Source organism: Pyricularia pennisetigena, chromosome 2 (assembly GCF_004337985.1).
Source record: "Pyricularia pennisetigena strain Br36 chromosome 2, whole genome shotgun sequence".
NCBI classification, from domain to species: Eukaryota; Fungi; Ascomycota; class Sordariomycetes; order Magnaporthales; family Pyriculariaceae; genus Pyricularia; species Pyricularia pennisetigena.
In genome coordinates, this window is record NC_043741.1 from 4,945,991 (window position 1) to 4,973,851 (window position 27,861).

The following is a 27,861-nucleotide window of genomic DNA, read 5'->3' on the forward strand; positions in this document are numbered from 1 at the left end:
ATAGCATTGGGTTCCTGCAGAACCCGTCACGACCTCAACAGTCCTGACGTCAAAGGGGAAAGAGGTGCTTGACAGGATGGATGAGACGGAGCGAAACCAGTGTGTTCGTGACGACGCCTTGGTGCCAAGATGATTCCCCTGTCCATCACCGAACACGGAGCCCTTGGCTTGGTACAGTGATACGGATAGATAAGTCTGTCTGCCCGTTCTGATAAAGGTTGAATGTATTGTTGTAGCTGTGGTTTCAAGCCTGTTACGATTCCACTCTAAATTGTATCCAACAGTGCTTTTCTTCTCGGTGGCTTCCCCCCAACCCGTGCGACTGCTGAGCTCCTCGTCATTTGCTCCCACGGGCCTAACAGTCGTATGCTGATCATGTCCCGAAATGGCGAGGGTTTGTTTGACGCTTTCTCCTTTCTTCTTTGTCCATTGACTGCTCGAGTCCGTGTCACATGTTGTATGGCAGGAGTTTGTTCTATCATGGCAAAACCTGCCTAATTTTGCTCGCCTGCTCTGTAGATTTCGTTCTATTCTGCCAGTGCTCTATTCTCGTTGACGAGCCTAGTCATATCAAAGCATACATACTAATAGCGGTACTAGGCCGTTGACCTGAGATAAAAAGGTGATAAAGACAGAAGCTAATCCATTGTAAGATCAGGGCGCATAAGAGGTGGGTGTATTAGGGACTGAATGATTATTAATAGCATAGATGTGAAAATTAACGAAAGCTATCAATCAGTATGCAGGGTAGCAACATTGGTGCAACAAGAATACTTCTTTTCTTTCCATTCTTCTCCACATTTGAATGTCCCGTGCTCAAGTCCAAAGTATCATTTGTGCTCCTGAATTCAAACCTTGATACACAATATATCAGTCTCAAGTCGAGTTTTTGAACAAAGAGACTTTGGCTAATTTTAGACCTGACGTACCGGTTATGTTGTTTTCCTTTATTCGATATCATAGGCTTTTGGCCGTGATGGGATGACAAAGACCCACGGGTTCAAGGCTCTTTGTGTGATGTAAAAAGACCAGTTACAAAAACTAAGTTTCTGAGTCTGAACCAAGTTCTTTGTCCCGAGAATGAATATAACTCACAAGGACAGAACCACAGCTAAACATCAATGTCTTGACTCGGTGACAATCAAAAGTCTTTTACATATATTATCGTCACTTTTCTCTCTCCCTCGAGCTTCATTCGTTTTGCTTCCCCGTCCATTATTCTAATGTTATCTTTTCAAGGAAATCAGCATACAGTTCAAGACTACAATTACCACGTCATTCATTCAAACCGACATCCCCAAACCATCCACTTCAGCCAACAACTCTAACAAGCTAACATGTTTGTACCACTCATCTTCAGCGCCGTGAAGGGCGTCTGGAAAAAGAGCAAGGACAAGAAAAACCCCGGTGCGAAACCCAAAGCCCCCGTCGACATGCTCGCCATCCTCGACTGGGTAATCTACGGCCTCCCCTTTCTCGTCGTCCTCTTCTCCGTCCTCGTGTTTGCCGGCTGCCTCGGCACCTCCCCCGGCATCCCGAACCTGCACCTCATCTCGCTGACCGAGGGCGACCTGAGCATCCGCGTAGGTTACTTCGGCATGTGCTTCGCGCGCACCAACGCCACCGTCGGGGAGGCCTGCGCCTCGACCGTGGGCCAGACGCCCGACGAGATGGCGTCGCGCGTACTCAAGGCCCCTTACCCCGCCGGCGCGCCGTCCCTGATCGCCACGGCCAGGGACCTGCAGCGCGACATCCTGGCGCCGCTGTTCCCGGCCGTGGGCGTGGCGTTCATGGCCGCGCTCGGCGTGCTGGGCGGACTGTGGCGGCTGCGCCGCGCCGGCAGGACGTCCGAGCCGACCTACTGGCGGCTGCGCCGCGCGGCCCTGGCGCTGCTGTTTGCGGCCGTCGCGCTCGCCCTCATGTCGGCCCTGGCCACCACCCAGACCGTCGCCGCCGTCAGGTGGGGCGTGACCGAGGCGCAAGGCCCCGCGAGCGGCGTGTCCAGGACCGCCGCGCGTGGGCAGGCCGTCGAGGCTCTGCAGTGGGTCACCGCCGTGTTCATGGCCGTCTTTGCCGTGCGCCTGGCCGCCGTGTATCGCAACCCGACCTCGGCTGGCATTGCCATCCAGGACGTCGAGATGGGTCCGAGGGAGGACTACCACGGTCAGAGGAACCGTGCGTCTTCCATGTACTCGAGGTGAGTTCCTGAAAACTTAAAATTCAAGTATAACGCCGTGGTTGATTTTGATTCTGCATTCGCCAAAAGTCTGTTTTCCTTGGTTTGGCTTTCAGCGGCTTTGGGGGTACGCATATGGCTAGCGTCGTCCACATATTGCTGTTCAACATCAGTTGCAAATTGTATTATTATAATATCGTTACCGTGTCTCATCAAATAGTCAGCGCACAAAGGTCCCGTGAATCTCGCGCCCATGCCTAATCAAATTTTGTCATCCCGCCATCTCAGGTGACACCTGTGTTGCTGGTAGTGTGATTTGTACCCAAATAGAATACCGTCAGTTCGACTGGATGGGACTCCTTCTCTCGTCCAAAAGCCAGGCTATTTCGAGCATGAGCCTGTAGATGTAAAGACCCTGATTCATCGGCGTCATAGACTTGCCATACCACTCCCGCCCTGCTTCCGCAATGCTATGACCAATCTTCTGGCCGTCCCCAGTCTCCGTCAGAAACCTCACAAGTTCTGGTAGGTCATCGGGGGGACTGCCAATCGGTATATAATGCAGCCACGGTACAAGTCTGTCGTCATGCCACTCGCGGAAGATGGAGGCTTTCAACGGGCAGCTGTGTGATGCAAGGAATCGGTAAAAACGTCCGCTGTAACTGTTGCCGTCGACGTCGAGCACAAACTTGTACCGGAAGGGGCGCGATTCCGAATTAAGACTGGGCGACTTGTTGCCATCTGTCGGTAGACCGAAAAAGCGTCTTTGGGCATCGCACGCACTTTCAGACGCGCAGCCCACGATCTTGGTCAGTGACACATCGTATACAGAAACGTCGGGGGCGCCGGCGTGGTAAGACTGCAACCCGACATTGCTGTTAACGCCGCCATTGGTCAGTGGCGCGTGACGCAGGTACACAAACTCTCGTCCGGCGTAGCCTTGGTCCACGCCAAACGTTGCTAGCCTCTGTCTGTGCCCCTGCATCCAATCCTTGTCTGACCAGTGGCCACCCGTTGAGGACCCAGCCCAGTAAACGGCATTCTTCTTTTTGTTCCATCTTCTGTCCCACCAGCCGTTGTACAGACTAGTTCGTAAGCTGTAGTGCGTCGCTGGGTATAGTATGTCGGCAAACGGTACCGGCGCGGCTTGTGAAAGTATAGGCACTAGCGAGCCCATGTGCTTGAAAGTTGGAGGGGACATAAGAAGGCCTTGAGATGATACGTAGTTCGAATTCTGGCAAAGATCCTTGGCCTTGGCGACATCTTGGACTAACGGCACTTCCAACGTCAGATCCGTCTCAAGTCCTGTGGCGATTGAATCTGTACTCGGAAGCGTGGCCAAGCCGTCAAGCAAGCTGCATGCACTTTTGACCACTGCTGATATCGGACTATGCGAGAGATCCGCCCATGGCAAGACGGGATCGCTTTGGCTCAACGACGAGTTCGCTTTCTGGGTAACCAAGACTGAGGGCTCATCCAGGAAGTTGATCAGAAAATCGACATCTGGAACCAGGTGACGAGCACCGGCGCTGTCCAGCAGCCTTGTCAGTGGGCCTGCAAAATGCCGGCAGCCTTGATCAAACTCTTTGCGGCCATTGTTATCGCCAAACCTGCATCGTTCAACTCTTGGATTTCCGTGAGCTGCATCCTCCATGCGACGGCGTATATCGGTGGCACTCAGATGAGCGAAGCGACGGACGCCATGGGAGAGGATATCAAAGTCGTCGATGATGGGTGACCCTAACTGAATCGCATGTTGTGCCCACCCGCTGAAGCCAGGAGGAGGATCGCGGCGGTAACGTCGCTTGTATTCGATCGATGCATCTTCGGCAGTTCGTGATTGTCGCCGAATGAGATGGCCGAATCTTTGTTTTGCTCGCTGGTGAAGAAGTACGACGGGGTGGTTTTCCCATGTGCCTGGTGGCTCCGTTGTTCGGTATTGCTCACTGAAGCCAAACGATGGGAAAACACCAAGGTCGGGGAGGTCAAACGGCCAGCCATGATGGTCCGAAGTAAGAAGAATACTAAAGATGAAGACGGATACAGTGACCAGGAGGGCGCGTAATATCCTCTTGTTCATCTTGTGGCGGCCGAGGACAAACATGAAGGGAGTGCGTTGGCGTCATGGGTGAAGGGATAAAATGCGCAGCGAAAGAGAGGCCGATCAAGTGACTGCGTTTGATCCTAGTCGGTTCGAGAAAGGAACACGATATGGCGGTGTTGAGGAAGGTACGACAGGGAGAGCTGGATGGGAGTTTACATTTCTCAGGTTATCAAAGATTGGGAGTTGACAAGTAATGATAGCAGAGTGAAACTGAAGTGAGTTGGGTGTCCTGGGCGAGGTCACATATACATGACATTGCGAGAGGGTGATCGAGGCAGAAATAAACGATTGAACAACTAGAGTTACTAACTAATGCCTACTGCTGGAAGAAGGCAACGTACCCCAGACCTAGACAAAAGTGCCACCTGGGTTGAGGTGGTCAAGAGAGGAAGGCGATCGACCCGTGGTACTTGCCGAACCAACGATCTCACCTACTTCTGTGAGCATGAACTTCTGATGCTGTGCCGAATAGTAACATGCCTCGCTGCCAAGGTAAGCAAAGAGGTTTTGCACCACTTCTGCCTGGTATTCCGGGTTCGTTCGTAGTCCGACCCGCAGGCAACCCGAATTGGGAATCAAAGTCGTAGTGCTCGATCGTTCCATAGGTCCAGAATCATTTAGCTAACGCGCCGTCTGCAACTACAACGACACGACTGCTCTTGGCACTCTATCTAGCATTCCGATCCTTTCATGATACGTACTGCTTTTTACCATAGCGTTAAGCTCGGCACTGCCTTTTTTTTTTTTTTTTTTTTTCTCTCTCTCTTTCTGTTGTTAGATCAAGAAAGGGAAAGAATGACGGAAGCAACGGCTGAAAGCCAACGCCCCACATACATCGATTCCTCCAATGATGCCATGAATAAATACATAATGAAAATATACACTGTCCTACTTTGGGGATGCGGAAATGGCAGAAATGTTCGAGACAAATTCCAACGCAAAGGATCAGAATGCCGACACGTCTCCAAATTGATCGGCAATGTGTACCTCCGAATAATAACCATGTGTTGCTTTTATTGGCTTTACATTCCGTTGCGGTGTATTTGGCCTTGTCAAATCGCCAGTTTGCGACCAAATCCGCATCCAAGTCATTACTGGTCATCGCAGCGACGGAAGCCTGACCCTCGCAATTACCGTAGGCCATCCAGCCGACACCAATAATGTACCCGGACCTTTGGACTAGGTAAGGATACACACAGCCAGTACTGGGGCCACGAGGTTCAGAAATGGTGGCCCTCACGCCGTGCTGCTGCAGTCAGGCCACTGTCACATCTGTATATACAGGGTGAGGCCATCCAGTTAGGGATTCGCATTGTTGCCGACGGCCCCGTGGATATCCACTTCAAAGCAAAATCAATGCAGGAAAGATGATGATACTCACCGTCAGCGAACTAACTGACAACGTCCTGGGCAGGTAAAACAGTGGTCACGGCAAAAGTAAGCTGAACTGCTGTTTGGATATTCTCCGCACAAGGAGCTTCGAGAGTCATGATTGATCCCGCACAGTCTTACTGTAGTTTCAAGGCTGGGCGTATTTCATTAGCTTACCTTGCCGTGGTTTGCAGTATGCTCGCGATCGAAGTTCAAGTTGACTTGTCGCCAAAAAAAAAAAAAAAAAAAAAAAAAAAAAAAAAAAAGCCCTTTTATCACTCTTGCCAGGTTGGGCCTCAATCCTCATGTTTATTCGATAGCGTTGCGACGATGAAATGTTTTGCCCATGTTCTCAGAATTTTCTCTTTTTCCTCGCCGGCCCTTGTGCAGCTTTCTTGGCTAGCTGTTGCTGTAGCTCCTCCCGCCGCCGGTTCGCGCGCTCTTCTGACGTCTCCCTGGCAGCTGGCTCTTTGCTCTCTTCTCTGGACGCTGGGCGACCTCGCTTGTCGCCCATGCCATCCCCTGGAAGCGCTGTCGAGGCTTGTTTTTGTGCGGCGCCTTTGTGGCCGATAGTCCCAAGTCTCCTGGCCGGCTTGGAGGCTTTGTTGCTCGGGCCAGGTTGTGCAGTGGCTCCCTCCGACTCAGCATCGTCTTCGTCTGCCGCAGTCTTGGAAGCCGGGTGGGGCTCTGCCATTTCCACATCTTCAGCATAGTTGGCCGTGCTAGTGCTCCTGGCCTTGCCGAGCCCGCCAATCCGTCCAAGACCCCTTTTCTTGGCCTTGGCCGCTGTCTTTCGCGGAGGAAGCTCGGACTCGGAAGCATCTTCGGCTTCCGAGGCAGTCTCTGCATCATCGTCTGTGCTGGTGTTTCCGGCGGGCTCTTCATATCCTGATCCGGTCTCAGAGCCGGATTCAGTCGCTGCATCGGGGTCCACGTCGACTTCCGGCCCTGGCTCTGGCTCTGGCTCTGGCTGCTTCTTTTTTCCGATAGTCCCTAGACGGGCCGGTTTGGCTGCAGATCTCGTCGTAGCCTTGGGTTTGGCCGGGGTCCGTGTTTCGGCTGGAGGATTGCTGTCAGGGATCTGGGTGTCGAAATCTTCATCGGCCTCACTGGCTGTCGAGGCATCATCGTCATAGGTGGGCTGTGGGCTTTTCGTCGTGTTTATCCCTTGTTTACGAGCAGGCATTAAATGTGGCGGCGTAGCTTGGACTTCAAAGTCATCGCCATTATCGTCGTCAGCGTCGTCCCCAGCCTTGCCGTTTGTGTGTTCTTCGTCGTCTTCTTTCCTGCGGTCTCTAGCCCACCGTTTCGAAGATGAACCTGGCGAGTGGGTCTTGTTCCCTTTGGGTTCGTTTCCAGACTTGTTTATCTCTACGAGCACAGCCTTTCCGACCTTGCCCGGCCCCTCGCCCAAGTCCTTCCACCAGTCGTTGAGGGCTGGAGAATCAGAGTAGTCGAGTGATGAGTGATGCTTCAGTCCCGAGCCGCCTCCAAAAACGTTCTTGACAAGTTCTTGAACATTTTTGGGCTGCTCCGGTCCATCCAGCAAAGGATCACTATTCGCTTCCTCGCCAGTTTTGCCAATTTGCTGCAGAAATTTATCTTTGTCATACGGTGCAAGACCCTTGACGCGAGCCTCGGCAAATGCTCTCGTGATCTTCCTCTTTCCAGAAGCTGCGAGGGCGGGAAAGATCTGATCCAGTCTGGCGCCCATGCTGTCCAGTTTGTCGAGCACCTTGGTGATAACACCATCCTTCTCCTTGATGACGGCGAGGAGAGTCTCCATCTCCAGATGCCGAGCCATCTGCGCCTGGACCAGCGGCAGGACCAGCTCGGTCGCCACGGCCGAGGCACCACCGTGCTTGAGTTTGATGGGCCACTTGAGCGGCTGGAGGCCCGCGGGCAGGATGCAGGTTACCTCGAGGACCAGGTCGTTGATGCCACCCGTGGACTGCTCGGGCCCAGAGGCCAGGGCCAGGCTTGCGTCAGCATGGTGGGGGTTTTCAGCATCAAAGGCGCTGCCGATCCGGTGCAACAGCTCCTTGAAGTTTTCAGGGTCGTCGCTAGGGTCAATACTGGTCTTCTCCTCGAGAGAACGAAGCAGGATCGATCTGCGGTCAAGACGTTCAAGCCACACGTTGGCGAGGTCGGTGATGTATATCGAGTATGAGATGGGTGAAGTGCTGAAGGCGGCCGAGACCAGTAGGTTGGGGACGGCGGGGTGTGAGACTGGGAGTGGGCGCCATGAGGCGTGTTTCTCGGGTGTCATGGTATTGATATCTATAAGAATTGTTCCATGAAGAAAAATAGTATTACGAGAGAGTGTAGCCCGGGGTATCGATGCTTCACAAGATTAGCGTTTGTGCAAGGATGACTGAGAGACGCGGTGGCTAAATCCGTTTGTTTGGCTCGTCTTTAAACGGCAAAACTTTCTTTAGGGGTATCAATACGAGGCTTGCAGAGCATTGACGCTTATTGGATTACAATGGAACCCTCGAGCAAATGAGGGACCGATAGTCCACTGAGATAGAGGTCACACAAACTATCAGGCAAAGGCGTCCGTCGCGAACGGTGCAGTTGCTTGATTTGAGCTTTGGGAGTTGATCGCGTCACTGGCGTGCTGGACGAGACAGCGGACCCACCTACTGGGTCAAGTTACCTTGTTCATTGGTTGACATTCATCACTGCTCACGTGATTTTTTTTTTTTTTTTTTTTCTTGTTTGGAGGCAGAAAGACAACAATCCAGCTGAGAGCTGTGCCGCTCTTTTCATGTACCAATCGACAGACAAACGAATCATTTCGACAGCCGAGCGAAACCCAGTCACATCACAACCAGACCAGTGTTTACAGGAATTAGATGCATTAATTGTACTAACTACATGATGTCAAATATGGAATTAATAGCAAAGAAATCACTCACAGTGCCCTGAGCATACCTTACTTCCTCACCAATGCACATTCGATATTTCGTAATGTCATGAATGACGCGCACCAATACAACAACCGTCGTACACTCGGATCTCACCCTTGGCCTTCTCAATTTCATTGCCAAGATTACATGATGATATCTTCGATCTCCTTCTTCGACAGTATAACCATTCTCTCGATGTATATTACTGCCTGCGCTGCGACCGTCCGTTATTGGGATTGGAGTCCTGCTGAGGTCGTGTAGACTGTTGCGTCCTGGCAGGTTGTTGCTGCCCTGAGTTCTGCTGAGGTCGTGTGGGCTGTTGCATCCTAGCAGGCTGTTGCTGACTTGGGTTCGACTGAGGTCTCGGGTTCTGCTGAGCTTGGGTGAAGCTAGAAGGCTGTTGCTGCCTCGAGGGTTGTCGGGAAGAAGCGGCTTGCGGCTGCGGCTGCTGCTGTTGTTGACGTCTAGAGGCCTCGCGTTGGGCCTGTTGCTGCTGCTGCTGCCGTTGTTGTTCTTGTTGTCGTTGTTGCTCTTGTTGTCTCTGCTGCTGTTGTCGTTGTTGTTCTTGTTGTCGTTGCTGCTCTTGTTGTCTCTGCTGCTGTTGTCGTTGTTGTTCTTGTTGTCGTTGCTGCTCTTGTTGTCTCTGCTGCTGTTGTCGTTGTTGTTCTTGTTGTCTCTGCTGTTGTTGTCGTTGTTGTTCTTGTTGTCGTTGTTGCTCTTGTTGTCTCTGCTGTTGTTGTCGTTGTTGTTCTTGTTGTCGTTGTTGCTCTTGTTGTCTCTGCTGTTGTTGTCGTTGTTGCTCTTGTTGTCTTTGCTGCTGCTGCCGTTGTTGTTCTTGTTGCTGTTGTTGTTGCTGGCGCCTAGCAGCCTCCGCTTGTTGTTGTTGCTGCTGCTGTTGCCGCTGTTGCTCCTGTTGTTGGCGCCTAGCAGCCTCCGCTTGTTGCTGTTGTTGCTGCTGCTGCTGTTGTTGTTGCTGGCGCCTAGCAGCTTCATCCGCTTGTTGCTGTTGTTGTTGTGCTTTCTTGGCAGCGTCCCTGTCCGCTTGTTGCTGTTGTTGCTGTGCACGCCTGGCGGCTTCATCCGCTTGTTGCTGTTGTTGTTGCTGCTGCTGTGCTAGCCTGGCGGCCTCGCTGTCTCGGGCGGCCTGCGCGTCTCTGGATGCCTGTGCCTGACGCGCCGCCTCGGCCTCCCTGGCCAATCGGTCCGCTCTCTGCTGGGCAGTTTCTCCAGTCTGTGGCGTGATTATTATCGGACTGCTTCCAGCAGTCTGAGGAGCGACCTGTGCAGGGGAGTTATTGATGATGATAGGAGCCGGGTCCGCGGGCTGAGCGGCTTGTGGGGCGGGATTGACAACGATTGGAGAGCCCCTCGAGGATTGGCCGGAGGATTCAGAAGCTGGCTGAGGAGCTTGAGGGACAGACTGAGGAACAGACTGAGGCGCAACGACCTGAGGATCGGACTGAGCAACAGGCTGAGGGATTGACTGAGGGGCAATGACCTGAGGATCGGACTGAGCAACAGGCTGAGGGATTGACTGAGGGGCAACGACCTGAGGATCGGGCTGAGCAACGGGCTGTGGAATTGACTGAGGAGCAACGACCTGAGGATCGGGCTGAGCAACGGGCTGTGGAATTGACTGAGGAGCAACGGCCTGAGGGGCAACGACCTGAGGATCGGGCTGAGCAACAGGCTGTGGAATTGACTGAGGGGCAACGGCCTGGGGATCGGGAGAAGTATCGGCCAGAGGTGGCGTCACGATCACAGGAACGGGAGAGTTGTCAGCTCCGGTGGGATTCACGGACTGGGGGGTAATGTCCCCAGGACCAGGCGGAGGAGGAGCAAAATCGAGAGGTATATTGTTTCCGACCAAGCCCTTCCTAGCCCGACAATCACGTTCAACCTGCTTGTTCTGTCGCTGACATTCCTGCTTGGCGGCATCCTGAGTGACATTCTGAAGGGATGCCTGCTCCGTTAGGCACGTCTGCTCCCGGTTCAGTCCCTCTTCTTTGCACTCAATCTTCTCCAGTCGAGCTCGTTCCTTGCGATCTTCGTCCTTCATGCGTTGCAGTGTATCCTGCTCTTGCTTGAGCTTCTGCCGGGCTATTTCCCTGTCGGCGTTGGACGCGGCCGGGTTGGCCACGGTCTTGTTGTAGGCATCTTGAGCCTTGTCAACCTCCTGCTGCTGTTTGTCTTGGCGAGTCTTGGCGTTGAACGCCTGCTGTCGGATCTGGTCGTAGATGTTGTCCCTGGCGGCCAGAGCATGCGTGCCAGACTCGACACTGAGCGGCGCCACCATCGGCCGCTCCGGGTATCCGTGCACCCGGTCGAGTGGGTTCCGAGGCGGAGGCTCAACATTGTCGACTGCGTCCACTGGATCCACTGCATCCACTCTGATTTCCCGGATCACACCCGTTGGTGCGGCGAGGGCGGCAGGCGCCAGGAGCGCAAGGAGCGCTACTTTTACCGAGATCATGGCGGGCTGTTGTACGTCGTCTGAACTTGGATTGTACACATCAAGATGTAAGTAACGTGTGTGAGAGTGCAGATGGCGTGGGGGGGAGTAGAAGTTGAGCCTTTCAGGACATCTGTTCACTCTGGATGGTAGGCGACATTTTTATACACATCCAAAGAATCCATCCCTCCCTCATATTCATCTATCCGTCCCGGCCAGGGTTCGTCCATCTCATGGTACGCCAAGCAGCCGGAACAGCCGGGTACGAGTTTGGCCATCGCAAGTTTCTTCAAAGCTCGCTGCAGTCGTATCTTTCTACAGAGTCGGTTGAAAAAAAAAGGTCTGAAAGTATAAATGCCAAGAAACATTTGCATCTTCGTTGGATCTAGAAGAGTCGAACATGGGACTAGCGAGTTCGATCAGCTTCTCGCCTGCTCAGCCACCCGAGTTGTTATGTTGGAATACTAGTTCGCTCGCTGGAACACTCACGGGGTAGCGAGTCCAAAAATGTATCATCTACTGTAGCTTTCTGAGTTTTTGTTAAATACATCGGATGCGTCTCGATTTTGAAATACAGGGCTGATCGCACCTTAGCCGACGGGCTTGGTCTTTTCCCAAGTTGGGATGCATAACAAAACGGGAAGTCAAAATGGATGAGATGAAGCCTAGGACGTCCTTCAACATGCGTCAGGTTCGAGATACTAGGCACTCGATTCCGGCAAACCTAGCAAAGGCTACCTTGGACTTGTAGTCATTCACCCACCGGATTGAGCAAATCCGGCGAGCGTCAGCTCCTGCATTTGGACAAGTCAGCTTTTTTTGGCCATCCATCCCCCGGGGGGCTTACCAAAGCTACTGGACGACAGGCCAGCTCTCGTCGGATCTCTGAAAAGTTTGGCAAGTTTACTGGTAACGCTTTGAGGTCTAGACCGATGGAAACTTTGGGTCCGGTGGAGGCTTTCGAACCAGACAGAGCCTCCTCGGTCAGACGGAAAGGGAAGGAAGCGGCATAGCATGTAACAATGTGTGATGGATCTATACCGCTATAGCTGTGGACTGACACACGTTGCGATTTTTTTTTTTTTTTAAAGGAGCGATGGTGGTATTTTGATCTGGCCGATTTGTTAATATTTGATTCAAAATGACATTCTCTGTAAGCAACGCGTCTACACGTCTGGTCTTGTTGTCTATGAACACAGGGAAATCCTACTCCTAGTCAAGCACAAGTGACGGTTGACAGGAGACCGACTATCCTGATCTATATCTAAATCTACTTTCTAGTCACTGGTAATTTCTCGTATTGCGAAAGTTAAAAAGATAATCTTAAAATCATCAAACAAGAAAACGGTTCCGACGGGTATTAGACAAAGGCTCTTCTAAGGCTACTCGGGAAGCACGCTCCGTTCCGTTAGCCTGATGGACTGTGTTGTCTCTCGGATCAAGCGCAGAAAGAAGAAGGCGTATAAGTTCGTCTCATCACGACACTCTTGTCTTTTTTTATATTCTCGAGCTTCAGCAAGTATGGTGAGGGGGAGAAGGGGTCGGGTCGGATTCCAGACCAGTCTAGTTGACCTGGTTTGAGGATACGAGCAACAGAGTTTTTAGAGGTCATCTGGAGCATTCTTCCTCAACTGCACAAGTCATTGGTTCGGCGACCCTTGATGCGGGCGGCTAATGCCCAGTCATGGAAGAAGATGAAGAAAAAAAAAAAAAAAAAAAAAAACCAACCAAAACAGACGTCACCATGTGACCTTTTTATGCGAAGAGATGCTTCAAGAGCTACTGCTAGAGCAGAAGTTTGTTTCCGGCCAAGGGCGCGAGGCAACGCAAGTTGCTAAATCATTATCCTGCCTGAGCACCCGACGGAAAGCGCATGCTGTTGTTCTTGCGAGTGTGTGTCATGTTTACAATAATACGATTACTTATGAAAGAAAGCCTTGCCCAGTCCCTGTGTTGCGGTCTCGCCAAAGTCTATTCCTTCTGTCAAATCCAGACGGGCGGTGCCCGTTTGGTGTGGCTTGGGGGTGGGAATAATCGAGGTCAAGGCGTGACCAGGTGTCCCCTCGCAGACTTGTGTTTCTTATTCAGACGCCCCCCCTTGACCGGGACGGTTTTGTCGATCTTGTTTTGTGGCTGTTGCGCTCTTGGGTCAACAGGTGGCTTTCGTTGGATGAGAGAGGATTTGCCTCGATGCACATATTCGTCCGATCTGAGCATGGGCCCTCTTTGACTTTTTTTTTTTTTTTTTTTTTTTTTTTTTTCTTTTCTTCGGGTTTCTTGTTGTTCTCGTCGTCCCCCTTGTCTGGTCCGCCACCACCCGGCGAGAAATTTTCCCGCCGGCCCGGCAGATGTTTTTTTTTTGTTGTTGTTGTTGTTCCAGTCCGCGTCTCGCCCGGGCCACTCGCCTGGCTCTATCTTGTACCTGCTTTGTCGCCCACATCACGAAAGATAAGATATACATTTAACCACGGAGGCCGGTCTTGCTCACTCCGAGTGACCCGAAAAAAATAATAAAAGTCTCATCCAACCTCAAAAGGGACGTCTCCGAATCCCGTGACACAAATTACGCTGCTGGGATCACTCAGTTGTTACAGGCGTGATTTCTTTTCCCCCTTTTCATAATGTAATTGAGGAAACACCTTGTGGCGAATATACGAGCAACAACCAAATCCAACAATCAGGCCGGCCCCATGTATGTTTGGCAGGCTGCGCCGCAGGGCCAAGAAAGAGTATGATAATTATACTCTGTACAGTAAACGAGCGCACATCACATCGTGAGGCTGGCGGTCGTTTCGTTTGAATGAACAATCGTCAAGTGACGTCAGTTTTGGATTGAGATATTTCCGAGGGCTGCGTCTCCTAATTAACCTTGCTTTTTAGATCTAATGGCTGCGGAATTTCTCGATTAATTTCGCGCAGAGAAGCATGTTTCGATTCTTTTTCTTTTTTCCGCCGCTTAGTCTCTTTTTGTTCATAGTAAAATTGACACTTTTCCCCAAGGTTTTTGACCAACGGCAAAACAACGACCGAGCGAGAACCCGATGTGCTCACTCGCCACTTTGGTGGACATGGACAGGAGAGGGCCTGAGGCCGTGTTCAGTAATGATACCGTAGAAACAAGTAAACCAAACTTGGCCCTTGATTGTCGCGACGGTTGGAACGCAAATAAAAGCTTATCTCGAATGTCCCGTGCCAATCTTCTACGACTACTTTGGATTTTCTTTCGGATATAGCTGTCGGTTGGTCAGTGAAGAAAGTCACATGGCATCCATAGATAGTCAACTTGAGATAGATACTTACGAATTTAGCTTTTTGTTGCCTTGGCAAAACTGTCATGAGCACGCGGCATCAAACCCCCGAAAAAAAACCACGAGCGAAGACTTTGCTTGACGATGCTGGAGCAGGTAGAAGCGGATGCCGAACGGAACGAACCCCATGGTTCAACTGTGGAGCCGAAAAGGGGGCCCTCGTTTGATCGCCGGTTATAGTGTGGATAAATTGCACAGGCACTAGCGAACGACAGGTTGGAGAATCTGGGAACCGGCGTGCAGATTGCCACCCCTCCAGACATCCATTTTTGGATAACCCTTGTTTGATGTTGGTGCTTTTGGTGCTTTTGTGTTTTTTTTTTTTTTTTTCGCAATGGAAAAGAAGAAACCCGAAGGTTTTGGCGAGGAGGTAACCTGCCAAGGCACCCCGCAGGAGCAAATGATGGGCAAGCCAAACACGCTTTTATTAGATAGGGTTATTTGGCTCGGCATCGAGATGGACTATTGATTGGGTTTCTTGGGTTTCTTGTCCTTATTTTTCTCTCTCTTGTGGGTAGGATCTAGATCTCTCTTCCTGTCCACAATTCAAATCGGGCAGTACCATTTGCTCGCTCGCTGCGCGCGGAACCGATGGCCACGTCGTATGTACAGTAGAATAGGGGAGACGTATTTAATTATGGTTTTACTATTGATGGACAAGATCGCCCGGTATAGTAAACAAACCCCCCCTGAGCTTGCTTGATTTACTCTGTATATTATGCTCTATCGAAGCTCATTTGTGGACATGTAAACAAAACAGCTCCGTCCATCCGTACATAAATTGTGCAGACACCAAAAACCATCTCATCGAGTTCAATTAAGACAGATGACGGAATTATGTTCAGTTGGTGTGTGATTGATTAATTAATTGGACGTGGAGTTGTGCTGAATTTACTTGAAGTCAAGCTCATTGCTTTGTGACAACCTTAGCCACGTTGCTGATTGTCGCGTCTGTACGTCACTTTGGATGGGCAGTCAGTCGTTGACAATGAGCAAGCTGCTGATGTAAATAGAGTATTATAGATATAGATGTGTCAATATGGCAGATCACGACCATCAAACTTGTACCTATTTTGGATGGCAATTGCAGACCAGACCAGACCAAACCAGACCTGCAGCATATCATTACTTAACTACTGTTGTTGCTGCATGCACAATCCGACCACAATGTATGTATTTAGGTAGTTTAACTAACAAGCTTTTTGGCCATTACAACACTGCAGCGCAGTGGGTGTTACCGCACCCTGTTGTGTGTGTCATCCCAAATCACGGCCTGTTCAAAACCTCCCCTTGGCATCGCCGTTGCGACTGTCCAGAAGATCAAACGACATGCTGTTCCTAGGCCGTAAGGCACCGCTGGTATATTTTGATTGTTTAGGGCGTCATTGAGACGTCGCTGGTAACGGCAAGGGATCAAGTGGGGCCCTTAGCCCAATCACGTTGCCCGCAGTGGTACCCCTTTACCCCAGTCTGCCAAGCTGTCGCAGAACATCTCCACCGTTGAAACCAAGGGTTCCAAGCGACAAAGTGGGCTGGCTCATCACAATGTAGAGTGAGAGGGAGAAAAAAAAAAAAAAAAAAAAAAAAAAAAAAAAAAAAGAATGAGGGAATGGCGTTGGAAACAGGGGGCAAGGATTAGCATCAAATGCGAGGGGAGGGCCTGATAAACATATCGATCAGTGCTTTGTGGTTTTCTTTTCTTGGCGAACAATTCCTGCGAACCCCTTTCCATGCAAACCCGTTCGTTTCTTTTGTCCATCCTCTTTTCTTTCCATGGACTTGAGGCCAAGGGTGATCTTTCGAATAGGGTCCATCGTTACGGACAGCTCGATGGCGTGATTCCCTTTCGTGTGTTATTCCCTTCTCTCGTTCCGCTTCATCTTTTTTTTTTCTCGTCTCTTTTACCCGCTTCTCTTCTTTATTTTTTTTTTTTATTATTTTTTTCTTGGGTTCTTGTGTACGAACAACCCGGCGGCAGGGTCCGCATCGTCATTCTTCCAACTCCCAGGCGGATCATAGCTTTTTGGTCTGTTGTGGTCCGGGACCTCGCAGCGAGCTTTTTCTTTTTCTTTTACTCAAGATCAACATCGAAATCGATCTCAAAACCTTCAAAACTTGTTCTCGATGACGTTAGCTTCCTTGGACTGAACAGAGCAGGTTCTGTTGAGGGGAGGGGTAGTTTTTGGGCCGTAAACGACCGATCGATTCGCGAATCAGCTACTCGAATATCAACAAGATGGAGGGCAACTTCAGGTTGAGGCGTACGCGCGTGGCGCGCGGCGTGATGGATTTGGACATGGAGGCGTTGAGGAAAAGGCAGGAACAGCGCATGGGAATCAAAGATGAATCTCTCTCGGCGAGGTCCTCACCCGGCTCGGGCAAGTCGACAGGCAAATCAACAGGCAAATCAACAGGCCGGGATTCTCCGGATACGCCAGAATTCACAAGGCGGCCACCAGCCGCTAGGCCGTCGGCTGGACAGCCCCTGCGTCTTGTGCCTCCGCCGGCAGCGTCGTCGTCCATTCCTCCGCCGCTAGCACTGGCTCCGGAAATTCCCCCGGCGTCCACCCGTGCTTCAAGTGCTGCAAGGCCCGAAATCACCGAGCCCCCGTCCAGAACGAAGCTTTCGCCGCCGCGCATCACAACGACTGCTTTCTCGCTGCCGCCGCCCGTGAACAATGCCGGGTCACCACTGTCATCCAAGAGCCCGGACACGCCCCAGTCGACCAAGGTGTCGTCGTTTCCGTCCTCGACTCAGCCGGCCACGACGACGAGCTCAGGCTCCACGTCTATTCCCTCATCATCATTACCACCAGCCACCTCTTCAGCCTCGCCCGCTCCGACGTTCAAGACAAGCGCTGCAGCCTCTAGCGCTGCACCTACCCGAAATCCCGTCGAAACCGCCACTTCAGGAGTGGCACCACCCCCGCCGCCCCCATTTTCGAACTCCAGGGGAGGTTCTAGCGCTGGAACGACTGCTGGAACGACTGGCCGCAGCTCCATGTTGACCATGACAATTTCGAGCGCAGCCACTTCACAGCCAGGCTCGACAGTGCCACTTGTACCGGCTCCCACCAGGACGCCGGCGCCGTCCGTCGATTATTCCTCGGGAATGCCCGTGGCCACCGGACCCGAGCCAAAGCCAACCGACATGTCTTCGAGTGTCCGGCCCACTCAGACCGCAGCGCCTCCTCCTTTGGTTCCTGTAGGTACCGGAGGCTCTGGCTCTGGTTCTGGAAACAACTCTGGCGCCATGGCCGGCATTACGGTCGGCACAATCGGTAGGTGGTCCCCCCTCCCCTCCCCCAACCCTGGTGTTTTAGCCGTTTCGTGCAAGGGGCAGTATGTGAAGGATATGCTAACTAACTCTCTTTTTTTTTCTGCAAAAAAACAGCTGGTGTTGGCATGTTTGCTGCCCTCATCTTCTTTTTCTACAAGAAATACAAGCGACGACAATTCCTCGAAACGTCTTATGTGGACGGCTCCCGTGACGGACCCGGCGGGCCGAAGCAGGCAAGCATATTTACCACCATCCAGGAGCGCTTCCACACCATCGCCGCCCCGGTATCGGCCCGCATCGGCGAAATCAAGGAGAAGGGCTTGGGCGGTGGCAACAACGGCAGCCAGGCGCGGGGTGTGGCCGGAGGCGCGGCCGCCGGGGCAGCAGTCGGTGGCGTCGCGGGTGGTGGTGCGGCGGCGGCGGCGGCCAACGTCGACGCCAAGACGCAGTCGCAGATCATCAACGAGATGTTCCAGGCTGCGTTCGCGGCCGAGAACGGCATGGGCGATGGCGAGTCGGCCTACGGCGGCAGCGAATACCCGGCCGACAAGACCATGTACTACGGACAGCAGGAGATCCCTCAGGGCAGCATCCGAGAGTCGATGAGCAAGTGGCTGCGCGCGAGCAGCATCAACCCGCTGCAGCAGAACCCGGCGCGAGACTCGTCGCAGTCGCGGTTCACGGCTCCCTCCTGGACGCGATCGGAGCGGTCGTCGACGACGTCGTCCATGCTGAGCGAGGGCGACGGCGTCACCAGCGGCGTCAACAGCGGCCTCTTCCCGCCGGGCTTCCGCCCCGCCTCTCCGCTCGCGCCTCCGGTGCCCCCGATCCCGCAGGCGGCCAACATGCAGTCGCGATGGTCCGAGTCGACCCGCGCAGCGCCCGACACGCCCCGGGCGCCCTCGATGCTGCAGGTGCCCAACATGCAGTCGCGGTGGTCGGCGTCGACGCGCGCCCCGCCAGACACGCCCTCCATGCCGGCACCGCCGCCGCCGCCGCCGCAGCAGCAGCCCAACATGCAGTCGCGGTGGTCCGAGTCGACGCGCGCCCCGCTCGAGACGCCGTCCATGTCCCACGACAGCCTCTACAGCATGTACAGGCGCGACACGCAGATCAGCGGCGCCACGGACAGCGTCGTGCCCGACGTCCCCGAGTGGTGGAGGACCGAGCAGCAGAGAGCCAGCAGCAACGCGCTCGGCTCCGCCCTCATGAGCGCCGGCCTGTCCACGCCGTCCAGCAGCGCCTCCGACGCCCACCTGTCGCTCAAGCAGCCCGTTCCCGAGCTCCCGCGCGGCCCGAACCAGGATATCGCGGCTAGGCTTGAGGATCAGGGGAGGATGTGAAAAAGGGGGGTTTATATGGTGTGTTAGGGGGGGGCGATACAGTTGTGAGACTGGGTAATTAGGTTTTTTTTTTTCCTGTCCGGCGATTGATGAGGCATGACCTTTTGCTTTTTCGAATCTCGTTTAGATTCTGAACAAAAGGGCTTCCTCTCGACCGTAAAATAGCATACTATTAAACTATTGGCTGCGCGAGCTCCTGGTTGACGCTTCTATATAACTCTGTATATATGCTTTGGTAAATACATATATTAGTGCAGTCTTGGCGTACGCCTTGCTGGAAAGACTTGGTGTGTTTTCTCTGTCTTTTGTGAAAAATATGTGGCGGCCCCCTGTACTCATCTACCTGTCTTTCCGGCCGGCCACCTTACGCAACTCACCCGAGCAACATTGGACACTATATCGTCATCCCATGTGCTTGAGAATTCCTGGCACCACCATGGGTTGACAGGAGACAGAACGAGAAGAGATTTAAACACAGTGGATTGAGAGCCTGGTAGGTGTTGCTGATGGCGGTTCGCTACCCAGCGAAAATTAATATCGGGTTTGCTGCGTTGAGCAGCGGCGGAGCATGGTTCTGGCATGGAAAGGATCATGGTGCGGTTTTGAACGATTTAAAGGCCGCTCGGGTGGTTTGAGTTGACCTCGTATAAGTGTGAGCGTGGTGGTCGTAGATGGCCCTGTTTGATGAGATATTTCGTATTTGTGTGTGGGTAGGTTGCTTTTCCATGCCTTCTTTTTCAATCCGATATCGAACAACGTTTGTTGCCAAGATGGGCGGTAATACTACTTCAGTGCAAAATTAGCCAGGGCTCTGCGGAGATCTCAACATTATTCTCCGAATTAGAGTTGGGTAGTTAAAGAGTTGATTGTGGAGTCTTTACAGATAACTTGGTCATTTTTGAGCTCCTTTTTCATTTCCCTCAGAACCGCCACAAGAATAGACAGCGACAGTATATATCTACAGACAAGCTGATACAGTAGACTAAAGAGACGTCGACTTCACTAGTAATGAGCAGAAACGTGATCAATCTTCACGTGATAGACGTAGTCGAGTCTTAAAAATAGAGACGGGCCCAGGTCTCCTCTGTGGCGCTGGACGATCCCATTAAATATTAAATGCGAAACCGAGGCTGGGCTGGCGTAAATCGCCAAACCTCAATTGGATGACCAATAAATACCGAGAAGAAGCAAGAGAAAAAGAGTCCTAGACATCCAGCTGAGTTGCGTCAACGCATTGAGCCAACAAAGCCAAGCTATCTGCAGCTCAGCTCCGTTGAACACGCCACGATTGATTACATGGCAGAACTTTTTCTTTCTGCCATGAAGCCATCGCCAACTGCTGTGCACTGCCTGTGCCATGGCAACATCAGGCCCCCTACCCACACCACGGTGGCGTAGGGGTGGTTGGCTGCACCTCGTCACGATGTTTGAGACACAAAGGTGCTGTCGTCACATTTTTTTTGGTGTCGATTCGACAGTGACTCTGTCTGCAGCGGGTTCTGTTTCGTTTCTTCTAGCAGACCGGCCCGAAAGGATCCAATACCTGCCGCTGGCGATGGCGAGCAATTTTCCCACCATCGAGGTGGGAAAAGCAACCGAATCGATCCGGATACGTAAGAATAGAGGCTGAAGTTTGTTTTCTTCTTTTCGGGTTCCATCTCCTCGTCATGTTCTAGACTACGCACTTTGATTCTGCAGCTTGCGTATATAACCGCCAAACTGCAGCCTGTTTGAGAGACGTTCTAGCCCGCCTTTTTTTTTTCCAACAACAAACAGCTCGCATCTTCAGAGTCTCTCCTCTATAGGCTTCTTTTCGTGCCTCCTACCAACATCGAACCTTTTCGACCATTTGTGAAGAAAGCCATACACATCTCCACAATGAAGACCACTCAGATCCTTGCCGTCCTTGGCTTCGCCTCCATGGCTCTTGCCCAGTCTTCCTCGGGGACACACATTCCTGCTTGCAACGCCGCCATTGACCCGTAAGTCCACTCTCAGGGGGGGTTTGGTGTCCCCAAGCTACCAAAACTACTCTCCAGTCTATACACCCGCCCACCTTGCTAACACGCCCCCCCGCCCGCTGTTTTTCCCACCCCCACTCTCAGGAGCTGCCAACCCACCAGCGCCCACGCAGGCACCTCTGCCGCCGCGACTCCGACGGGGACGGTTGCCCAGACGTCCGCCAGCGGCACAGCAAGCGGCTCCAAGACGGGCTCGGGCTCGGGCTCTTCTGCTGCCACGGGCTCCGCCAGCACCGGAAACGGAACCTCTGCCCGCCCGTCCAGCCAGGCCTCTGGTGCCGCGCCGCCCGCCTCCAACGGCGTCGTCGTCACCGCCACCGCCGTCCTGTCGGTGACGTCCACGGCGGCCGCCAACACCCCGGCCCGCGGTGGTAATGGCGGCGGCGTCGGCGGCGGCAGCCCGACTGTCACCGCGACGCAGCCCGGCCAGTCCAACGGTGGCGCGCGCCTCGGTCTCGGTGCCGCTGTTGCGGTTGCTGGTGCTCTGTTCGCTCTGTAAATCTTTTTTTTTTCCCTTTTGATATCTTCTGACAGGATGAGGGAAAACAAAAGAGGAGACCTTGGAATATCTTATGACTGTATGCGATATAACTGATTTGGGGGTTCGTTTCGATTAAGGGAGAGGTGAAGAAGGGTTAAACAGGCCTACATTCGACAGCCCACTTGTACATTCTTTGATACCACATCATGGCAGCAATTTACTATTAATTCAACAAACTGCATTTCCATAGGTGAATCAACTACTGTTTAGACGCTGTAGAACACTAGGCATGCACCTGGTGTGATTTTAAAGCCAAGCGTTCAAAGCAAATAAACCAAAATTCAGCACACCACGGCAGAGGCAACGGACATTGTATCCCTTGGGATGGACTGGTCACTTGCCCACCACCCCTTGGAAGTTGCATGTTAGTCAGCGATATGTTGGGCGGTTGATTTGTTTCTGGTTCAGCGAGAGGGAAAAAAAGAAAAAAAAAAACCAGTTTTTCGGACAAGTTGTCAAAAAGATCGATTACTATTCTCGCACCTCTCTTTATTTATTTATTTTTTATTTGACACATAAAAAGTCGACAACTCCGCGCGCAAATGCGGACATCACCGCCAGGTTGAGTTGTCTGGTGGTTCTTGGCGCTGACCTTAGCGCGGCCATCAAGGTGCGCACCTGCAATATGCCCCCCTCCCGATTGGGCAGTGGGACGAACCAGTCGGCCATCAAGGTTCTCAATCCGCACTTGGCGCCCACTTTGAAGAGGGTCTCTTTTTTCTTTTCTTTTTCGTCATTCTTGCTCTTTTACCATTCATTCCCATTCTTTTGTTCGAATTTACTATGGTTTTATTGGAGGGGATGTAGGGGCCTTGGCAAAAAGTGCGCGAAAAAAAAAAGGCTTGTATCCGTCCGTCTTGATCAAGAATTACTTCCCTCTCTGTGCCAAGTTCCTGTGGGTAAGGTAGGTAGAGTACAGAAGATTCAGGAGGGGTTAGATCTCGTTGAAGAATAATCTCTTAACCCCCTCTACGACGTCCTCGTGTACACTGCAGTCCTGTCTGACACTACTTGCGCCGGGCTGAATCTTGTTTTTTTTTTTTTTTTTTCTTTCCTACACAATATCCCGTGCCTCTGCGGAAGTTTAGTTGTTGCAGAAAAAATCTTAAACCTTAGTGTCACGTCCACTTCCATGGTAAATTATTTGGGAAAAGTCTCCTCAAGTCGTTCTGTCCCTGTTCCCGCATTATTGTGCCATATTTTAGCTCAAAAGAGACTGAGAGCCGAAATCCGACGACCCACATAAGTCTCTGTTCGAGTTTTCTCTCTCGTCTTCTTTTTGGCATGGGTGAGTGACTATCAAGGTGCGCAACAAGATCGAGGAGCCCTACGGCCCAAGCATCTGTCCGCCATACCCAGCCTGCTGCCGTCACCAACCCACCTCTCTCCCCCTCTTTCCTGTTCTCCGGCTCTGAGTTCCGCTCGCGCATTTAAATGCGAGATTATTCTAACCTACTTCTTATTTGCTGAAACTAGTCAGGACCTTCATCGAACCTGCATGCCAAAGTCGTCGGAAACCCGACTCCCGCAGCAGCTGTTACCCGTCTCGCAGGACACCTGGCACAGACACGGAAGCTAGCTTTCCCTGACGTTCGACAAAAGAATGGCGCGGATAACTCTTCTCTCTGCCGTTGCGGCTCTGCTGCAAGGCATGACGTCGGCGCAAACGGCTTCGTCTACCGGAGCCGCATCTGGTCCCGATCCGACTGCTGTCTCTCTGTGTTCGGTCAGGTCGTCTACGCAGTAAGTGACGATTGTTATAGTCACTTTCTTGTCGGGCCACTCGCAGGCAGCAAACTCTTCTTCAGCCAGCTGACCATTGATATTCAGGTACTGCTCTGCCGGCACAACCGAATACCGTGTTGTTGCTACTCCTACAGGCAGCCTACCAAGTGTTTACACTGGCTGTCATAAGCATGCGACCGAGCTGTACTGTTTTTACAATGGCAGCGGCGGCGAGGTCGCAATCGTTCCCGCCAACGCGGCTGCTACCCCTACCCCTACCACTGCACCTCCTACAGGAACCTCCAGGAGTGCCTCTCCAACAGGGAACCCCACGGCTGTGTCGGACTGCCATATGCATGGTTCCAATGTGTAAGTCTCTGACTCTGTCGTAAAAAAAAACCTGCTCCATCAGGAAAGAGATCGTCCAACTAACTACAGAGTAGGTTCTGTATGTGGGGTACGACCGAGTACCAGGTTATGACGAATATCCCAGCTACCGCGACTCAAAATCTCCCACCTACCTTTACCGGCTGCCACGCGCACGGCTCCGACACTTACTGCCTCGGGCCCGGTGGCGCCGATGTAGAGGTGCGTGCCCAGGGTGCCGAGGCCGGCAACGGCACCAGTAATGCAGGAGCAGGCGATGCGAGCGGTTCAAACCGCCACTGCCACTTTCATGCTGGAGTCGAGTGAGTCTACCCGTCCATTACTCAATGTATCCTGGCAATAACCTGCCTACTTACTAAATTCATCACAGGCACTGTACAGGTGGCAGCGAAGAAGAGGCTTCCTGTGAAAAGGTCACCAGAGACTACAACATTCCGCTCCGTGTTGGGCTCTTGTTCGTCATCATGGCGACGAGCTGCATCGGCGTCTACTCTCCCATCCTGCTGCACAAGGTCTGGCCGAGCAAGACGCACACGACGCTGTTGATCCTCAAGCAGTTCGGTACCGGCGTCATCCTTTCGACGGCTTTTGTCCACCTCTACACCCACGCCCAGCTGATGTTTGGAAACAAGTGCCTCGGCGAGCTTGGGTACGAGGCAACGACTTCTGCCATTGTTATGGCTGGTATTTTCCTCTCGTTCCTGGTTGAATTCATTGGCAAGCGCATAGTCCTCGCTCGCATGGCCAGGTCTCCAGGTACAGTATCAAGGCTTTCTCCTGAGACGGTCAGTGTCTTTGTGCTCGAGACGGGCATCATCTTCCATTCCATCTGTAAGTGGGAAATTTTCACCATCTCTGCGACTTGGTTTTCAAATACTAAACGATTGTAAACACTCGAATCAGTGATTGGTATCACTCTGGTTGTCGCTGGTGACTCCTTCTTCCTGACTCTATTCGTCGTTATCCTTTTCCACCAAATGTTCGAAGGTATCGCCCTCGGCTCTCGAATTGCCGCTCTGGGTGCCCCGTCGCCGCATGCCGCAGCAGCTGCAGCCGCACCTGGGACCGATGCATCACCAAAGACGGACGGAAACTCGGTATCCGACGTCGACGCACCGCGTACGGCCGCCGCAGCTGCCCCGGAGCCGGTGAGACAACAGGCCTATTTCTCACTGCCGAGAAAATTGCTGCTCGCCACGCCGTTCGCACTGATCACGCCCATCGGCATGGCGATCGGAATCGGCGTCCTGCAGCACTTCAACGGCAACAACCGGAGCACGCTGCTGGCCATCGGCACGTTGGACGCCCTCTCGGCGGGTATCCTCGTCTGGGTCGGCCTGGTGGAGATGTGGGCCGAGGACTGGATGGTGGAGGGCGCCGAGATGCTCTCGACGGGAATCTTGACAACGGTGCTGGCCGGGTTCGGCTTGGTGTCTGGCGTTGTTATCATGAGCGTGCTGGGCAAATGGGCTTGAGGTGGAGCAAGCCTCAACTCCGAGTTACCGCTTTGTATATAATGACATGTGAGTAGATTGTCTTTTGTCCCCTGTCCGGCCTGGCCAGGGGCTAAATGATGTTTCTTTGGGTCCAGAGTCTTCCAGGTACTGTTTGGGATAAGAGGTGGACAGGGCCAGTAAATACTCGGGCTTTTTTTTTTTTTTTTTTTTTTTTTAAACTTTTTACGACTGACGACATTTTCTTTTGGGCAGCTTTTTTTTTATTTTATTTCTCGTCAAGAGAAAAAATAAAGACCGACTTGATAGAGAAGAAGATAGATACTCCAGAATAATGACCCAAGCTTCTACCACTCGCCTTCCCGCTTCTTGGTACTACTCACTTGCAGCCACTGACTTGTTGCAGCGCAGGTGCGGATATGCAGGTTGCCGTGGCCAAGCGCAGCCCATCGAGCGAACCGACGTTGGAGGAATGGGAAGCGAAGCGAGCATAGTTGCTTCAATAAAACCGACATATTGGACTAGACCCAAGAGAAGAAGGTGGCCATCTGACAAAGCTCAGAGACCACGCAAGGGCTGCCTGCCTTGGGAGAAGGATGATTGTAGTAATTACAGTCATTACGCGTTGATCGTGCCTACAAACTCCAAGGCAAGATGCATCTCAGTGGACATTTCCTAAAGATGGCCCCACAGATGCGGGGAAGAAGGCAGGGGAGTTCCAACTGAGCTTCCCAATTGGGAGTCGAGCTGTGATGCTTTCGCTCTTGGCACTGATGATCGCGCTGGACCCGATTGGAGGATAAGGTCTGATTCTCGGTTACATCGGTGAAGACCTGGCTGTTTTCGAAATTGCGCTGGATCCCATCCCGCTCGCTGCCCGCAAAAAGGGGGAAGAAAAGCTTCCGACAATGTGGCGCTCTTTTAGAGTAATGAGGCGATAATGCAGTTGGTACTTGCTTGCCTTGCTTTCCTAGGGTACGGTACAGTACGGTACAGTACGGTACGGGACGGTACGGCAAGTGTGCGGTACCGTGGTGCTTGTTGCACGCAAAGCCAGATGAATTAAAGGCGAGCATGTCGCCAATCACCTCGCCCTTTTGTTTCTGTCCCCTCTCACCCCCAGCCGCTCTCTTCACGGTCTCTCTCTAGCCTCCTGTCGCGTTAGCTTTCCCTCAGTGTTGTCTTTTTTTTTTTTTTTTTCACCAGACCCCTAGTTTTAGATCAACATCTAGATAACCCACGCCACCCAAAAGCAACCATGAGGACCTCGATTGCCGCCGCCGCCGCCGTTTGGCTGGCATCGTTCGCCGCGGCGCAAAAGAAGGACTGCATCAAGCTCGTCTCGGGCGAGCGGCTCGAGGCCGACATGAAGACGGAAGCCGTGGTCGCCAGGGCTCAGAAGCTGCAGGACATTGCCTACTCTACCGAGGGTCGCAACCGACAATGGCAGCAGCCCGGCTTCGAGCTGACGATGCAGTACATCGAGGAGACGCTCGAGAAGGAGGCCCCCGGCTACTACAACGTCGAGCGCCAGCCGACCTTCTTCCAGGTGGCCAAGGACCCGGCCCCCATCGTCATCGGCGACGCCTCGTACGACTCGGCCCCCATGACCACCACGACGGGCCGCAGGCTGCTCACCGGCACCTTTGACGACGTCCCCGTCGTTGCCGTGGCCAACCTCGGCTGCAACCCTGAGGACTACCCCGTCGCGACGGGCGCCTTGACGCTCATCCAGCGCGGCAACTGCAGCTTCGAGCTCAAGTCGCAGCTGTCCAAGGCGGCTGGTGCCGTTGGTGCCATTGTGCGCAACGCGGTCGACAGCCCGACGTTCGGCAACGGCGTCCTCGGCGACGCCGTCGACACGCTGGTGCCGACTACCATGATCCGGTACGACGACGGCGTGGCGATCCTGGCGCAGCTCGAGGCCGGCCCCGTGACGGCGGACCTGTCGATCGAATACGTCAACCTGACCAGCTTCAACCTCGTAGCCACGAGCAAGTGGGGCAACCAGAGCAACGTGGTGATGCTGGGCGCACACGCCGACTCGGTGATTGAAGGTCCCGGCATCAACGACGATGGCTCGGGCACCGTGGGCATCCTCGAGACGGCCGTGCAGCTGGCCAAGTACGGCGTGCGCAACGCGGTCCGTTTCGCGTGGTGGACGGCCGAGGAGGACGGCCTGCTCGGCTCGTACTACTACACGGACAACACGCCCGCCGACGAGCTGGCCAAGATCCGCGCCTACCTCAACTTTGACATGATTGGGTCCAGCAACTACGTCTACGGCATCCTGGACGGCGACGGAGACGCCTTCGGCTTGGCCGGTCCCGAGGGCTCCGCCGACATTGAGAAACTGTGGGAGGACTACTTTTCGTCGCGCGACATGCCGTCGGACCCGAGCGAGTTCTCTGGCAGGAGCGACTATGCCGGCTTCATCGACCAGGGCATCCCTTCGGGCGGCTTGAGCACGGGCGCCGACGAGGTCAAGACGGCCGAGCAGGTGACCAAGTACGGTGGTGTCGAGGGCGCCATTCTCGACCCCAACTACCACACCCAATTCGACACGGTCGCCAACTTGAGCGCGCCGGCTTTGGGCGTCATGAGCAAGGCGATCGGGTTCGCCGTGGGCACGTACGCAAAGTCGCTCGAAGGCTTCCCGGCCAGGACTCCGGCCGTGACGAGGAGGAGCGGCAAGCACAGTGCCAGGATCGTCGGGTTGGATGAGGATGCCGAGTCCTTCCAGTACGGCCCGCTCACCCTCTGGAGGATTTAAGAAAAGGGTTCATG

At 53.1% G+C, this 27,861-nt stretch overlaps 10 protein-coding genes across 10 annotated transcripts; 6 read left to right on the forward strand and 4 right to left on the reverse strand.

Annotated features, from left to right (window-relative positions):
• Positions 1-1,337: 1,337 nt before the first annotated feature.
• Positions 1,338-2,201, forward strand: PpBr36_01384 (uncharacterized protein; the record flags this gene model as incomplete). The annotated part of the gene is made up of 1 exon (XM_029888570.1): positions 1,338-2,201. The coding sequence occupies one exon, from the start codon at positions 1,338-1,340 to the stop codon at positions 2,199-2,201; it is 864 nt and encodes a 287-aa protein (XP_029751938.1).
• Positions 2,202-2,513: 312 nt separating this feature from the next.
• PpBr36_01385 (uncharacterized protein) lies at positions 2,514-4,280 on the reverse strand (the record flags this gene model as incomplete). Its single annotated transcript, XM_029888571.1, has 1 exon — positions 2,514-4,280. The coding sequence occupies one exon, from the start codon at positions 4,278-4,280 to the stop codon at positions 2,514-2,516; it is 1,767 nt and encodes a 588-aa protein (XP_029751939.1).
• Positions 3,738-4,030, forward strand: PpBr36_01386 (uncharacterized protein; the record flags this gene model as incomplete). Its single annotated transcript, XM_029888572.1, has 2 exons — positions 3,738-3,910; positions 3,952-4,030. The coding sequence occupies 2 exons, from the start codon at positions 3,738-3,740 to the stop codon at positions 4,028-4,030; spliced, it is 252 nt and encodes an 83-aa protein (XP_029751936.1).
• A 1,723-nt stretch (positions 4,281-6,003) lies between the features above and the next one.
• Positions 6,004-7,920, reverse strand: PpBr36_01387 (uncharacterized protein; the record flags this gene model as incomplete). Its single annotated transcript, XM_029888573.1, has 1 exon — positions 6,004-7,920. The coding sequence occupies one exon, from the start codon at positions 7,918-7,920 to the stop codon at positions 6,004-6,006; it is 1,917 nt and encodes a 638-aa protein (XP_029751937.1).
• An 845-nt stretch (positions 7,921-8,765) lies between these two features.
• On the reverse strand, positions 8,766-11,036 carry PpBr36_01388 (uncharacterized protein; the record flags this gene model as incomplete). The annotated part of the gene is made up of 1 exon (XM_029888574.1): positions 8,766-11,036. The coding sequence occupies one exon, from the start codon at positions 11,034-11,036 to the stop codon at positions 8,766-8,768; it is 2,271 nt and encodes a 756-aa protein (XP_029751931.1).
• Positions 11,037-16,559: 5,523 nt separating this feature from the next.
• On the forward strand, positions 16,560-18,946 carry PpBr36_01389 (uncharacterized protein; the record flags this gene model as incomplete). The annotated part of the gene is made up of 2 exons (XM_029888575.1): positions 16,560-17,604; positions 17,718-18,946. 2 exons carry the CDS (start codon positions 16,560-16,562, stop codon positions 18,944-18,946), a joined length of 2,274 nt encoding a protein of 757 aa, XP_029751932.1.
• A 1,878-nt stretch (positions 18,947-20,824) lies between these two features.
• On the forward strand, positions 20,825-21,466 carry PpBr36_01390 (uncharacterized protein; the record flags this gene model as incomplete). The annotated part of the gene is made up of 2 exons (XM_029888576.1): positions 20,825-20,928; positions 21,052-21,466. The coding sequence occupies 2 exons, from the start codon at positions 20,825-20,827 to the stop codon at positions 21,464-21,466; spliced, it is 519 nt and encodes a 172-aa protein (XP_029750889.1).
• Positions 21,467-22,012: 546 nt separating this feature from the next.
• On the reverse strand, positions 22,013-22,177 carry PpBr36_01391 (uncharacterized protein; the record flags this gene model as incomplete). Its single annotated transcript, XM_029888577.1, has 1 exon — positions 22,013-22,177. The coding sequence occupies one exon, from the start codon at positions 22,175-22,177 to the stop codon at positions 22,013-22,015; it is 165 nt and encodes a 54-aa protein (XP_029750888.1).
• A 934-nt stretch (positions 22,178-23,111) lies between these two features.
• PpBr36_01392 (uncharacterized protein) lies at positions 23,112-25,095 on the forward strand (the record flags this gene model as incomplete). The annotated part of the gene is made up of 5 exons (XM_029888578.1): positions 23,112-23,251; positions 23,339-23,602; positions 23,677-23,922; positions 23,991-24,451; positions 24,524-25,095. 5 exons carry the CDS (start codon positions 23,112-23,114, stop codon positions 25,093-25,095), a joined length of 1,683 nt encoding a protein of 560 aa, XP_029750891.1.
• Positions 25,096-26,332: 1,237 nt separating this feature from the next.
• PpBr36_01393 (uncharacterized protein) lies at positions 26,333-27,847 on the forward strand (the record flags this gene model as incomplete). The annotated part of the gene is made up of 1 exon (XM_029888579.1): positions 26,333-27,847. The coding sequence occupies one exon, from the start codon at positions 26,333-26,335 to the stop codon at positions 27,845-27,847; it is 1,515 nt and encodes a 504-aa protein (XP_029750890.1).
• Between the last annotated feature and the right edge of the window lie 14 nt (positions 27,848-27,861).